Source organism: Coregonus lavaretus (genome assembly GCF_964263955.1).
Source record: "Coregonus lavaretus genome assembly, chromosome: 13".
Taxonomy (NCBI): Eukaryota; Metazoa; Chordata; class Actinopteri; order Salmoniformes; family Salmonidae; genus Coregonus; species Coregonus lavaretus.
Window position 1 is genome coordinate 27,369,814 of NC_140000.1, and position 16,319 is coordinate 27,386,132.

At 40.1% G+C, this 16,319-nt stretch overlaps 1 protein-coding gene across 1 annotated transcript; it reads left to right on the forward strand.

Annotated features, from left to right (window-relative positions):
• Positions 1 to 408: 408 nt before the first annotated feature.
• Positions 409 to 16,065, forward strand: LOC311139609 (cannabinoid receptor 2-like). Its single transcript, XM_084174520.1, has 3 exons — positions 409 to 526; positions 14,003 to 14,120; positions 14,287 to 16,065. The coding sequence occupies exons 2-3, from the start codon at positions 14,033 to 14,035 to the stop codon at positions 15,384 to 15,386; spliced, it is 1,188 nt and encodes a 395-aa protein (XP_084030646.1). The 5' UTR covers positions 409 to 526; positions 14,003 to 14,032; the 3' UTR covers positions 15,387 to 16,065.
• Positions 16,066 to 16,319: the final 254 nt, after the last annotated feature.

Sequence of the window (16,319 nt, forward strand, 5' to 3'; positions counted from 1 at the left end):
TTAAAGTGACTGTTTAGAACGCATCAGTCTGTGAAAGTTTTGTGCAGTGTCACAACTCTGTTGGCACAGTATGTTTCAACATTTGTGTTGACACTTATGCCAATGTCTCTGTGGGCCAGTGGAGGCTGGTGGGAGGAGCTATAGGAGTACGGGCTGGTATGGAATAAATAGAACGGAGTCAAACATGTGGTTTCCATATGTTTGATGTATATGATACCGTTCCATTTATTCCATTCCAGCCATTACAATGAGCCCAAAAGTACTTCAGGGACTGCAAACGGTCAGACATGTCTCTCTCTCTCTCTCTCTTTCTCTCACACTCTCTCTCTCTCTCTCTCTCTCTCTCTCTCTCTCACTATCACTCTCACTCTTACTCTCTCTCACTTTCACTCTTTCTCACTCAGTCACCGACTGGTTCTGGTGAGCGGAGTTAGGTAGAACTCAGTGACGCTGTAGCTGAGGTCATCAGTTTGGTCTATCTTCCTCCTACACCACAACAGAACTGACAGAAAAGCATCCACACAAGGTAAGCACCTGCCTTTATTCTTGTATCATTTTATACTACGATACAGTACACCCCTACAGGGCAAAAAACTTCTGAGCATCATAGAGCAAATCATTATTTGCACAATATGTTTGAAACCTGTTATGAGGGAAATGCTGAACGTGAGAGCATGATTGTTAGGGTCTGAAGCACAAAGCATGCTCTCCTTAGGATTTTGCATGTATATAGATGTTAGATGATGCTGTCTGATTTTCAGTCTATGACCCAGATCAGTCTGTGACCCTTCTTTTTTTAATAGCATTTATGAATTGGTACCTCATTGCATGTTTTACAGAGACTGTTTAGAACACATCAGTCTGTGTAAGTCTTCTTACCTTGTTGCAGTGTCACAACTCAGTTGACACAGTATGTTTCAACATTTGTGCTGACACTTAACCCAATGTCTCTGTGGTCATTCTGTAAATCTAAGATATCACCCATGAGTCCTTACTCAGTAATAGGTGTTGTGTACTTTGCATGAATTAAGATATGTATGAGTGGTCAAAGTACCTTGAGGGACAGAAAAGTAGCCTACTGTGACCTGTCAATCAAAAAATATTTCAGGTCCACCCAGAGGAGAAAGGAAGCCTGAGGTGGTGTAATAAGCAGAGCATATACTCGGCTGTCATCTCCCACAAGCAGATTTAGAAATATTGTTACTCAAGTCAATAAGGGTCTCTGTGAAAAGTAATTTACTTCCTATTTCTCCAGCCCCCATATTCCAAAATATACTTTCATAAAGCAGATATTTGTGATGAAAAAATAATAATGATAATTATTCAGAACCGGATAAAATTAAAACAAAATGAAAGCAAAAAGTAGGGCACAGGTGCAATACTGAAAAAAAGTGACCTATTTGTCTTGTTATGAGTCCTATTCCTATAGACACCACAGGGCAGTAACTGGAGTTTGAGTTTTAGTGAGGTCCTTATTGAAAGTTGAAGCTCATTGACTGCATTTCTATATAATTTGAAAACGTTAAAATGCTATTTGGAGAACAGAAAAAAACAAGCAGAAATGACCCCAGCCATTATCACCTTGGCTGATGTAGGTTCATTCACCTCAGTCGATCTACAAAAAACACAAATCCAACATTTACTTAGAGCTAACTCTGCAAATAGCACTTCTGGGTGATTTAATAAGTCATAGTCAATCAATCAATAATATAAAAATATTCTTAGCAAAAGTGATTATCTTTCATTTACAATCTGTAGAAACTATCAGAATAGAAAGGTTCAGAACTTTTGTGAAACATCACAGCACAGTGGAAAAGTATATGGCAGCTAGAAATCAAAACTGGATAGTCTTTAGAGATAGATGGGAGGGGTTGAGGGTAGCTGAAGGCTGGGACTAAAAACAAACAAAAGATAACTCACGTAAAATATACTGTCTGTGAAATATATGTAGTATGTGCATTCGGAAAGTATTCAGACCCTTTGACTTTTTTTTTACGTTACAGCCTTATTCTAAAATTGATAAAATCATTTTTTTCCCCTCAACAGTCTACACACAATACCCATAATGACAAAGGAAAAACATGTTTTTAGAATTTTTTGCAAATGTATAAAACCCCCCCCCCCCGGAAATATTACCTTTACATAAGTATTCAGACCTTTTACTCAGTACTTTGTTGAAGCACCTTGGCAGAGATTACAGCCTCAAGTCTTCTTGGGTATGACACTACAAGCTTAGCACATGTAGTCTATCGCGTCGATGCTGGTACTTATTGCTGTCAAACAAAGAGTCCGCTTAGGCTGCACTTTGATTACAAGTTTTATTTATATCACAAGATGTCAGCATAAGTTACAGACCCTGCAGGGCTGGAGAAACAGTGTCCCAAAATAATCTGTCTGTTTCTAACCCCCTCTTTGTCTAGCCCATACTTATAAACAATGCAAAAATATGGGTTGCTCCCTCTGCTGTCCAATCACCTGTCTCCCCTGGGGCGTCACCCTACAAATGGTTATATTTGAACTAAGATAAACATCCCCTCTTTGTTCCTCTAGAATAGTCATAATCTTAATACACTACATTCCCCCCTTCGAGACGAACTAAAAGTCTCGAAAACAAAAAGAACAGGATTATGACAAGTAACAATTTATCTTATTGAGTATCTTTAACATTAAACCAAAAAAACATTTCCCTCTAGAGTGTAAATACCTTTCTATGAAATATGAATAACTGTTTATGAAGTGTGAATACATTACTATGAAATATGAACAAATCTTTATGGAGTGTGAGAGCGAAAAACTGTCTGGCAGCCATCGTTCCAGATATCCATCCATCAATCAAGACAGTAAAATTCTCTCATGGTCCCTCTGCCCCAGGCAACCACCTAGGTACTCCAGATAAACTCATAAATCCTTATCAATGCATTTGAAACTATGATGCAATTAAATACACATGTAAGCCCCTGCAAACAAAATACTATCCAAAATGTCCACTCTAAGGCTGGTCAACCCATCGGACCCTACCGTGGACCTCTATCCCTGCCTAGACTCCCTGTCCCTAAGCATTCACGAAATAAACAAAAACATCTAAGATCCCCACATGTATCCAATAACATCAAATATCATTCTACAAAAATTAATACCTAAGAATATGACACAAATTATGTATTTACACATGCAAATATGTCTATATTTCATTGCAGACACTGGAATGTAGTCCACTACACTTCATCTCCCCCGTAGTCTCCTCTTCCAATGCATCATTGATGATGGAATGGGAACCTTTCCACACCTTCCTTGTTCCATCTCCTCCAGTCATTCTCCTTTCATATTGTCCCTTCATATTGTCCTTGTTTGAGTATTTCAATCTTTACATTTTCCCCCAAACGCTTCTGGAAGAAAAGAAAAGACCAAACAGTATCTTTTGCAAAACAAACACTTTCAAATTAAAACATCAAGATCAACTAAGAATATAAAAATGATATATAAATGATGTATGAATCACATTATCCCATTTCCCCCCTTTGATTCATAACATCATACTAAAATCACACTAATATTGAAAAAAAAAAAAAGAAAAATTATCAAATAATCAAAAAGGATATTTATCCATTAATACTCCATCCAGACCCCCTTGTCCATCTTCATCCAGATCAGGAACAGTCAACAACGGCATCTGAGTGTTGTCTCCAGGCATCACAACTCCAACCCATCTTAATATCATAGCTTTCGCAAAGGTCAGTAACAAAGTACAAAAGCAAAACATCACACACAGCGCTATCAGAGCTGCAACTAAAATCTGAACCATCACTGCTCCTACTGGGCCTAACTGATCTTGCAACCAAGTCTTCGCTGACCATCCAGCTCCTTCAGATCTACCAAACGCATCCCTTATATTCTTCAACGCATCTATAACACTCGTGATATTATCGGAACTATCTGGGATCAAAGTATAACAATCATCCCCCGTCAGATTCATAGCCAAACATAAGCCACCTTGTTTTGCTAAAATATAGTCAAGAGCCATGTCATGTTTCAACAGCGTCAGTCTGTGACTTCTTTGAGTATTTGACAGAAGGTTAAACCCTCTTATTGTTTCATTCGCAAACCCCTGCAAAGTATAGGTAATATTATCAATATGATCTGCCAAAAATGTTACACCATACCATGGAAAAAGTCCCAGTCCCCACTTCTCTCCTAGACTTATCCTCCAATGGTAGGCTTCAAGACTATGACATGTCGCCATGTCCCTTTTCACCCTACTTCCAAACCTAGATTCAGATTTATCTGTGTCCGGTGCTACCCCTCTTTTAATGGTAAAAGCCTCATATGGAAGCTTCAACGTTGACATGTAACAACATCCTGTCCATCCATAGGGTAAGAATATATACGCTTTATCACCACAAACCCTCCAAATATCTCTAAAATTCCCAATAGTCACATTGCCAGGCAAAAGCTAATCTTTTAACCATCAAAGTCCTGCTCTTCTTACTAACTGGAACATAAAAAGTAACATTATATTTCTCATTACTACCCTTAAGGTCATGCTTACCCAAAGTCATCATATAATCATCCCAATCTGATATTCCCATAAACATACCCCTTACATCATATGTTTTATTAGAACAAAAACAACTTTTAGCCCTCACTGGTTTCACCTCCAATGCTTCAGGGTTCGCTGTTACCTGATTTTCCTTCCCATCTAACAAATTCCCATAGGGTAATTCACTTAACCCAATAACACCTAAACCTAGGCTTAAACAAATGTTTTGACAACGACATTATTTTATCTGTTCTGGAATTCTCAACAGACATGGACCCTCAAGATTCCTCACTGATCTTACAGAATGAGCTAGCTGCTGGAACCAAATATTCCTACCTGCCCATCCATCTTTAATTTTCACAACAGAAGAATCAAACCATATGCCTTCCATTTAGTTTCTCTCTTCCCTAACGAGCGGTACTGATCAGATACCTCTCCTTGTCTGTCATTAAAATCAAAGACCTCATCCTGTACCTCCATGATAGTATCCTTCACTATTTCAGATGAATCTATATTGTTCTCTACCACTATCTGCTCTCCTATTTTAACCCTAATAACAGTATTTTCCTCTAAAATTGCTGCTGGAGCTATTGGTTCCCTTGTAATCAAATGCGATATATTTATGGCTTTAATAACTATCAATGTTGAAAGAGTTAAATTGCTTCTCACTGTTGTTATAATAGACTGAAGTGTTGATGTCCTTATTGTTACTTCATCTAGTTTCCCCAAAGCTTTTGATTATAAAAATACACCTACAATTACCTTGATCTTCCTGCTGGGAACTGTAAATATAGATACTCAATCACCCTCAATCTTCTCTTATCATTCAGCAACGCATACTTTCTCAATGCATCTGCTCCTAACAGATCTAAACTCCTACCATATCTATCTTCCCACTAAACTCTAAAATGTCCTTCACCACTGTTCTCTCTCTCTTACTACTAACTAACATTGAAACTTAGCTTACTGTCTTAGAGTTCCTTCAACCCTAGTTCTCCTAACTTTTTTAATCTAATCTTTTCTCCTAACCTTTAAAAACCTTTTCCACTGATTTATTCACAAAATCCCTTTACCACCAATTTTTAGAATATGTGATTGGGAAGTCCCCACCTGCTTCTGACTTCTTCACACACAGACTTGGCAAACGACTAAACATATTTTAGCCTAGTTTGAAATCCCTTGGTGTAGGAATGTAACCAAGAATAACAGTCACCCCTTTTAACTTTATTTTCCAGACAGATTGTCTAATAGGCAGTCTAATAGATTCCCAAAAACCCTACTCTTTTAAAATATTCTACCAGACAGCCGTTTAGTGTACATCTTATTGTACAGTTCAATTTACACAATGCATCTCTTCCCAACAATGCAATAGGTATATGTTCTAATATTAGTATGTCTATTTTAATTTCTCTTTGATTTTTATAGCAGAGCTCAATTGGTTCCTTAAGAGTAATTAACTGTTTTACTACCTCCAATCCCTATCCTAATTAGTTAATTTTACATAGTGAGATGTTTAACCTCTTTAGGCTGAACACAGAAAAGTTTTTCCACTATTCACCTCTCCTAGTCCTTTGTTTTCACTTCAATTGTTGGATATTTTCTCTTCTTCTCTAAATCGGTGCTATCAGCTGACACCCCCCTTCGTATCTTCTAGGCACTCTAGAATCCTTTAAGGGTTCACCTAGAGAACAGGTAATCTTCACTTGCTCCTTTTTCTTCCTCAGAAATTTCCTCTGTTGTTTCCTCCTGGCGCATTGCACTCACAGGTAAAGTGACCAACCTGTCCACAATTATAACACTCTTCTGAAAGTTGCTGGAAGTGTAGCTGAAATCTTCCTCCTCCTTCTAAGCCTTCTCGTCCTCTTCCTCTCCAATTCTGTGTCTGTCCAGAAACTGGCTGTGGATATGAAACAACTGGTACCCCCATTGGTGGCTGGTACAATTGCGGTTGGAACTGGTCCTGTTGAAGCTGTGGCAGTGATTGTTGATTTGGTGCACTCTGATTCTTCATAACCAAAGCTTCTCTTCTCCTTCTTCTTCTCCACCAGTTGTAAGTTGTATTTGATTGAGTTTTCTGAGAGTTTCTTCTGTCCTCGAAATATCGTCTTCCATCATCTTCTTACTAGTGGCCTTTTTCCTTGGCCTCACTGTATTCTTCTCTTAGTTTCCAGACATCTCGGTTTTTCTTACTTCTGGAGTTTTGGATTCATCTTTCTGGTCGTTTCTGCTTGTCCTCTATCTATTATTCGTTCATCTTCATCTCTGATGCAATAATCACCCTCCTGGATGATCACTGGAAGCTGAGGATAAACATCCCTAAGCTCTACTTCCTTCTCATAAGGTGGGGGTCTTTTTGCTGAATCCGTATGTGAGAAAGGTGTACTAACTTCTGCCATTAGTTTTTCTGTCGCCTTCTCTTCCTTTAGCCTTTTCTCTATACCTTTGTTTATCTTATCGCTGGAATCTTTTATCAGTTTTTGTTTGAGAATGAAGGGCAACTTTTGTTTCATTTGCCGGATAACCTAGCAATACTTTAGTTAAAGGATTACTATTTTGTACTATATCAACAGGTGTAATTACCTTCATAGCCTTGCTGTCCTTTCTCCCCATTGTAACAACCCTTTTATATTCCTTTATTGTGAATTATTTTATTTTAGACTATATAGCCTATGGCTTCCCCCCTTTAATTATTAATATAAACTAAACAACAACAAAAAACAATTTTTTTTTTTACATCAATCAACAAAAATATAAATATTAAAAAATTATATTTAAAAAAGTTATTCAAAAAAACATTTAATTAAAATAAATAAAAAATCAATTAAAAATTATGAATAATTAAAACCATTTTTTTTATTTCTATACCCTATCTTACCAATTTATCAATTAGTGGCTATCTTACCACAACCCATCAGGAAAGTAAATGCAAGTAGTCAACTTCACAGCAATCCTTTTGACTCGATCCTCTAACCCTACACTCACTACAATACCCATAAACCCCCTTGCTCTATAAGCACCTAATTATCTTAATTTTACAGAATAATGTCAGTACTTGATTTCCAACACAACCTTAATCAACCCAAGTGATGCACAGAAACTCCAAAATGCAATTTTTTATGAATCAGTATTTGCCAAGCCTCTGTGAAATTGTCATAACATCAAATATCCTGTAGGGGAAGATTTTGTAAACAGAACCAGCCTGATATGACTCGATCCTCTGTCGCGTCACACCTTTCCCGTGATGTATACGTCAGCACTTCCTGTATCTCTTCCTCTTTCTCTCCTCTCGTCCTATCGTTCCTCTCATATGACAAAAGAGCATAGAAACAGAAAAATAATTTAGCAGTTTATGCAATCACTGAGTTATTTCCAGCATTCAATATTCCCCCACTCACATTCGCTCTAAGACTTAACTCAGGACTAAATAGCTCAATAAAATTTTTATTTATTTTAATCCGTCATTTAATTTAATTTATTATAATCCGTCAACATATATCTAATTTATAAATTCACTAGATCTCAACAAATAGTTTCATTTTCAAACAACAGCCGCTTTAACAACTAGAAGATTCGTGTCCAAATCTCTTCTCTTTGTCTGTGTCTGTTTCTCTGTCTCCCCCTGCAGCACAGTCCAACAGAAGTATGACCCATTTACCCAAAATCCCCCGTGTTGTAGTTTTAGTAAACAACGTGTTGTAGTCTAGTGCCGTAAAACAAACGTGTCATAATCTCGTGCCGTAAACTCCCCCGTTTTGTAGTGTAGTGTCGTAAAATCAAACGCATGAGCAATACATTCAACGATACGATTTCCAGACAATAGAACGTTAGCATTCTGCCACAGCTCCCTCTCTTTTACCCCTTATAGTCAAACAATAACACTTAACAGAGCTCACAACGTATAGAACTTGAATTCTACACACACAAACATAATTTAAGAGGCTTTATTCCATCGCAATGGCCCTCTAAGGTCACACGTTAGCATGTAGCATGCAACACAATTAGCATTAGCATTTAGCATTAGCCTTTATGTACAATGTGGCATGAAACACAATCAGCATTTAGCATTAGCATTTATCATGTGGCGTGCAACATGTAACAAGAACCTGCATTGTGCCTAAATTATTTTTCCTTTACCACTAACTTTATGCTGCCGTGAGTTCATGGATATCCTATGAGAGGTTACATAAAACAAAATGCTTCGTCAACCACCCGCTGAGCGGTAACATGCAATTGAATATATTCCAAAAACCCCAGTCTCAGACTGACCTCCAACACCTAATGCGTTAGAGGATTTTATGGCCCATCCTATGATGGCCTCGTTTCGAGGTCTTTTCAGATTCACAATGCCCTAATTGTATACGTATATCTGCCTTTAATATCTGCCTTTATTCACTGCATTTTAATGTAGGCCTATGAGGAAAGATAGGCCATGTGGAGATGTTCATATTGAAACATCTGGTTTTCTTAAGTTCCTAACTTGTTTGAGAAGATTAGTAAAGCTTTTCTCAGGGGACCCCACATGGGGCCCCGACCCCACGTTTGGGAACCACCATACTAACCGCTCTCTCTGCTTGCTTCTGCTCTCTCTCCGTCTCCGGCTCCGGTTGAGGTTGAGGTTTAACGTTAGCTTCTTACTTCATCCTTATAGCTGGCTAAGTAATACTAACCAGAGCCATTCAACGTTACTGCAATAGAAGTCTCTGCCGGCAGATAGCCACCTGACTGACACACTACATGACCAAAAGTATGTGGACACCTGCTTGTCGAACATCTCATTCCAAAATCATAATTATTGCTGCCTTTCGCAGGTCGGAGTGCGGATTGCACATTTTGGTCACAAACAAAAAAGGAAAATGGCAATGGGAAAATCTTGAATTGCATCACCATCTAACCCTGCACCTATACACTATCCCCCAAAACCCACCACCCTATACCACTGCTTTGTCCCTAAATGATCGTACACCATTGACCTGGGAGGATGGAACCCCTTCTCTCAAAACTTTCTGTAGATCTTCTGCACTAAAATCTTTCACCCAAATATTGATCTGCTCCTGCAACTACTACATCTATCTTCATCAGCGCAGTGCAGTTGATCACAATGGCTAGGGGCGCAACTTTGGTTTTAGAAGTGGGGGTGACATATATACAGTACCAGTCAAATATTTGGACACACCTACTAATTTCTTTATTTTTACTATTTTCTACATTGTAGAATAATAGTGAAGACATCAAAACTTTAACTCATAAAATAACTCATATGGAATCATGTTGTAACCAAAAATGTGTTAAACAAATCAAAATATATGTTATATTTGAGATTCTTCAAAGTAGCCACCCTTTGCCTAGATGACAGCTTTGCACACACTTGTCATTCTCTCAACCAGCTTCATGAGGTAGTCACCTGGAACGCATTTCAATTAACAGGTGTGCCATGTTAAAAGTTAATTTGTGGAATTTATTTCCTTCTTAATGTGTTTGAGCCAATCAGTTGTGATGTGACAAGGTAGGGGTGGTATACAGAAGATAGCCTTATTTGGTAAAAGACCAAGTTCATATTATGGCAAGAACAGCTCAAATAAGCAAAGAGAATTGAAAGTCCATCATTACTTTAAGACATGAAGGTCAGTCAATACGGAAAATGTCAAGAACTTTGAAAGTTTCTTCAAGTGCAGTCGCAAAAAACATAAAGCGCTATGATGAGACTGGCTCTCATGAGGACCGCCACAGGAAAGGAAGACCCAGAGTTACCTCTGCTGCAGAGAATAAGTTCATTAGAATTAACTGCACCTCAGATTGCAGCCCAAATAAATGCTTCACAGAGTTCAAGTAACAGACACATCTCAACATCAACTGTTCAGAGGAGACTGCGTGAATCAGGCCTTCATGGTCGAATTGCTGCAAAGAAACTACTAAAGGACGCCAATAACAAGAAGAGACTTGCTTGGGCCAAGAAACACGAACAATGGACATTAGACCGGTGGAAATTTGGTCTGATGAGTCCAAATGGGAGATTTTTGGTTCCAACCGCTGTGTCTTTGTGAGACACAGAGTAGGTGAACGAATGATCTCCGCATGTGTGGTCCCACCGTGAAGAGTGGAGGAGGAGGTGTGATGGTGTGGGGGTGCTTTGCTGGTGACACTGTCAGTGATTTATTTAGAATTCAAGGCACACTTAACCAGCATGGCTACCACAGCATTCTGCAGCGATACGCCATCCCATCTGGTTTGCGCTTAGTGGGACCATCATTTGTTTTTCAACAGGACAATGACCCAAAACACACCTCCAGGCTGTGTAAGGGCTATTTGACCAAGATGAGTGATGGAGTGCTGCATCTGTTGACCTGGTCTCCACAATCACCCGACCTCAACCCAATTGAGATGGTTTGGGATGAGTTGGACCGCAGTGTGGAAAAGCAGCCAACATGTGCTCAGCATATGTGGGAACTCCTTCAAGACTGTTGGAAAAGCATTACAGGTGAAGCTGTCATCAAGGCAAACGGTGGCTACTTTGAAGAATCTAAAATATAACATATATTTTGATTTATTTAACACTGTTTTGGTTACTACATGATTCCATATATGTTATTTCATAGTGTTGATGTCTTCACTATTATTCTACAATGTAGAAAATAGTAAAAATAAAGGAAAACCCTAGAATGAGTAGGTGTGTCCAAACTTTTGACTGGTACTGCATATATATACTTTTGTTGTTTTTTGTTGTGGGGTTGCAAATTGACTAGTTGATGAGAGTGTAGGCTATAGTATATGGAGACCAATAATTTATTTTATCCCTTCAGTTGTTCATCCTTATTTTAATATCCTTGAAATTGACTATCCTGGTTGGTTCAATGCAATAATACTGGGCTATCTATCTTATTCAAACATGCTATTTTGCCGTTTTGATTGAAAATGCCCCTTCGTGTTGTTAGTTTGTTTAAATAGCCTAATAGTTCATGTTTCAACTTCTTATGTAAAAGAAACAGTGCACCGTGGAATCCTGGTCCTCATTTATGGTTGGGTACCCATTGCTATGGACATTTCATCCATTAACTTGATCTAATCTCCACACATCAGTTTATCTCACACTTTTCACTATAACCGTTTAATATAGGTGCATTAACACAGTTTTTTGTTGTTGTTTTTTTTACTAACGACTTGTCATTTTTCAGAATGCTTCCTCTTAATTCCAAAAGGGGGCAGACTTCATCCTGCCAACTATTGAGTACCACGGTATAAAACCTGGAAATGGTTCCAATCGTTTTTTCACCATTCATTATTCCATCTGAGATTTTAGAACTACTTCATATAAGGTCTCTGTTTCATGTAGGCTTACTCTGGCGTGACATTTTGATAACTGCGCAAATCTCTCTTGGAAGAGGTAAGTTTCATAAATAATTAGCATAGCACATTTTTTTGGAGTAAATTGAGGTGAATATATTGATAAAACTCACCTTGTCTGAGAGAGAATTATGCCCCTTATGAAAAAAGAATGCAGTCAGAGTGCAATATAACTGCAGTACAGTAAGACTGCAGTTAGAATGCAGTATAACTGCAGTATGCAGCAAATACTGCAACCAAAATAACACAGTTTTCTTTACTGCAGTAATTTTGCAGTGTAACTGCAGTTAGAGTGCAGTAAAACTGCAGTTCAACTGCAGTACACTGCAGTTATTCTGCAATTACTGCGTCCAAAATACCACAGTCGACTGCAGTTACTGCACATTTACTGCAGTTTCAAAACTGCAATCTTTTTTGTAAGGGGTGGCTATCATAACGTCACGCCAAGGTCAGCCTCCACCAAACACACAATTAATTAGATTTCTTTGTCAAATTCACAATGTGAAAAATGAATGGAGGAGAAACCATTGGAACCATTTCTGTGTTTTTATGGGTATTATGACTTGTCCACTGTGCCGGACTATAGCAGCCTGGTCTACACCATAATTGGTTTACCTCTCCTCATCTGTAAAAAGTAGTGACAGTGATTGAATACACACAAGACACAATAGTCTATCAAACTACCGGTACACCGGATATTTGAGATTTCGTTCCACAGGGATGCTGGCCCATGTTGACTCCAATGCTTCCCACAGTGTGTCAAGTTGGCTGGATGTCCTTTGGGGGGCCATTCTTGATACACACAGAAAACTGTTGAGCGTGAAAAACCCAGCAGTGTTGCAATTCTTGACACACTCAAACCGGTGCGCCTAGTACCTACTACCATACCCATTTCAAAAGAACTGAAATATTTTGTCTTGCCCATTCACCCTCTGAATGTCACTCAGTCTAACTCATGGAAAGAGCAGGGGTTCCTAGTGTTTTGTATACTCAGTGTATGTGATCGTATCCCAATGTAATCAAGGTTTGAAATTATTATATTTGTGTCAAATTTGCAGTGTACAAATTATTTATAATTATGTTTCGGCCCCCCGACCATCCGCTCAAGAAGAAAATCGGCCCACGGCTTAATGTAATTGGGGACCCTTGCTATAGCGCATAGAGAGGATGAGGATATGCCTTCCATGCTCAGTCTGACTGTACTAGACCTTAATGACCGTGGTCTGGTGAGGCCCAACTCAACACTGTCTTTCTAGCCTAATGTACTTCCATCAACAGCTGGTAATGCACGGCTCTTTCTACCAAGCCCCCTCATGTGGTTTACTATGACTCACATCGTTGTCTCCTTTAATGATAAAAAGTGTATATTTTTTATTTCTCAGGGAGTCACCACCCTATTCATTCACTTCAAGTGAGAGCCTCAAGGTCAAAATGAGAGATATCTAGAGGTAGCTTTATGTCTATTGATGATATGTTTGTTTTAACCGTGCCTCTTGCGGTGGGCTTGAAGGGATCGATTTTTCTCTGCTGTAAATAGACAGAGTATTGTTTTGAGGTGATAAAATAGGTCCCCGTGTTTAAATGGTTATGTTTCCACAGAATGTCTGAAGCTTGTTTTTGGTGGATTTTATTTTCTGCTAATAGGAATATATTTGAACACAGGGACATGTTTCATCACCTCAAAACAATACTCTATCTATTTACAGCAGAGAGAAAAAATATAAAAGATAATAAAAAATAGGACAGTAATTGGTTTTGAATTAACACATTCACAAGCCAATTATTAGCACATTTTCACCATGAAGAGACCCTGCAAGGATTCAGGAAGGAGGCAATTAGGAGGCAACTTCTTCTCACAACGCATTGGAGGAAAGGGTCAGAGGTTCCTCCCCTTGGACCTTCTCCTCCGATGCATTTTGAGAAGGAAGCGAGGAACGTGAATGTGAAAAGTCAAGGAAGTACAGTTTGAGATGCACCATTCAGGAAGTTCTGTTTAAACTGAGATAATGTCTCCATCCAGTGGTCACATTTGATACTGTTTGATGACTTCTGACCCATCTGAATTTCTCTGGGTACATACAGTATGAGAACAATGTTCATACATTTCCCCTCTGCACCTCTAAGTAGATCTCAGAGCTAACCCCTGACCTATAAGAGATGGATGGATGGAAGGAGCCTGTAAGGTCCTCTGTAGGGGCCATGATGTCCAAAGACAATGGCAGCACCACCACAACATCACCTCTGGGTATGTATATTAGAATATTATGTCTCATCATATTTTAAATAGAATAACTTTGTAATAGAGACACATTAAATATTATGATGATGATGATTGGTAATGTGAGTTCACATTGGCTGCCATGCAACATAAGCCAATCACTGATGTCTGAATTGTATTCCTGTGTCAACAGTCAACCAGTCCTGTGAGGAGCTGAAGCGCTATATGGTCCTGATCGAGGTGGAGAAGAGAGCCATCGGCTCCATCTGTTTCCTGGCCGGACCCTTCACTTTCCTGGAGAATGTGTTGGTCCTGGGTGTGATCGCCGCCACCGCCACCCTGCGCCAGCGCCCCTCCTACCTCTTCATCGGCAGCCTGGCCCTGGCCGACGTCTTTGCCAGCTGCTTCTTCACCGCAAGCTTCCTGGACTTCCACCTGTTCCACCGCTGTGACAGCCCCATCGCCTACCTCTTCAAGCTGGGTGGGGTGACGATGGCTTTCACCGGCTCGGTGGGTAGTCTTCTGCTGACTGCTCTAGACCGCTATCTGTGTATACATCAGGCGTCGAGGTATAAAGTGGTGTTGACGCGCCGCAGGGCCCTGTTGGCTCTCCTGGCCCTGTGGAGCGCCACCATCCTCATCTCTTTCCTCCCTCTGATGGGCTGGAGGTGCCCCACAGGGCTCAGCCCGCCCTGCTCGCTCCTCTTCCCATACATCGACCACCGCTACCTGGCCTGCTGGGTCGTCTTCATCCTGGTGCTGCTGTCACTCATCCTGGGCGCCTACGCCCTGATCCTGTGGAGGGCCAATCGGCATGAGGCCTCCATGACGGGCCTCCAGGGGGCGCCTACCGGTGGTCAGGCCCGCATGCGGATGGACATCCGGTTGGCACGTACCCTGGGCCTGATTCTGCTCATCATGGTGGGCTGCTGGCTGCCAACCCTCTCCTTCATGCTGGCAGACGTCTCGGTGCAGCTCACACACGCCCAGCAGAGGGCCTTTGCTTTCTGCAGCACCATGTGCCTGGTCAACTCAGCCGTCAACCCACTGCTGTATGCCCTGCGCTGCCGGGAGCTGAGGGTGGCATTGATGCGGCTATTGGGAGGCCTGAGTGAGAGGCTGGGGTGCTGCCAGAGGCACGTAGGGGGAGATACAACCTCTGCACTTCCCTTAAGCAAGGGCAACAGCTGTAGCGCACACTCCGAGGGTGAGGCGCCCAGACTCACTAGCTGCCTACAGAACACAGTCTCAGAAATGGTGGACAAGCAGCAGCTGGATATTACTGGGAAATAAGAAGGGAGGAGAGGCTTACTGTATATCAGGGTTATAGCAGTGGAGTGTTGTGAACTTGTGTTTATTCTGTTGTGTTCATAGCGATAAGGAGGTAATGTCTCTCAAATGAACTGGGATAACAGGGACCAAAACAAAGATATCAACCATGTTAGCATAAATTGGGTTGACCCACCTACGAGCCAAGTCACTCAGAGATAATATTATTTCATAATTTGTCCAAGGGACATGATAGATTTTTTTTTTTTTTTTACAAACCAGTAGAAATTAGGGGAATTATCCCAAATTAACACCTTTGGGAAAACAACAGCAAGGTTGGTGTTGGCAGTGTAAAGGTAGATAGCTATGTGTATCCTATGCTTGTTTTCGCTTGAGTGTTTGTCCTTTAGCGTCCAGAAGAGGATCCTGTCGGGTTCCCATCTGCACATAAATATCTGTCCTGAACAGAGGCCCTGTGGATTGTAAACAATGTCCTCCACATGTGACTGCAAGCAGTGTCGAGATCAGGGGCGTAGGCAAGGATGGGGTGGGTCCACTCAGAAAAAAAAGTGGTCCACTCAGATTTTGTATTATTTATAAAAAAAAAAAAAATTATGCTCTTTACTTGTCAGTGTTCCAAATGGGACATTATTTGTCTTTTTACCTAAATATGCAAACACTGCACTAGGTTAGTCAGATTTGATTAAATATAATGGAACAGATTACCTGGAATGACATAACTTCACTTCACACCCCCAATGAGCCACGAATATGACTGCATTGAGGCATATGTCACTGTGCTTCTATGGCTATATGCACCATGCCACTGCCTATTTCATTTGTTCATTTAGCAAACAAGACAGCTCAAATCCAATGCCTTTATCACAGTCAACACATCTATATTTTAGCTGTAATTAGCATTAAAAATGCTACATTTTCTCTGAGCTTCATGGCAAA

Excerpts from the sequence above, each read along its gene's own strand:
- LOC311139609 (XM_084174520.1), top strand. The coding sequence starts at position 14,033 with ATGGATGGATGGAAGGAGCCTGTAAGGTCCTCTGTAGGGGCCATGATG. Across the intron at positions 14,121-14,286 it reads CACCACAACATCACCTCTGG|TCAACCAGTCCTGTGAGGAG; the intron begins GTATGTATATTA and ends CTGTGTCAACAG.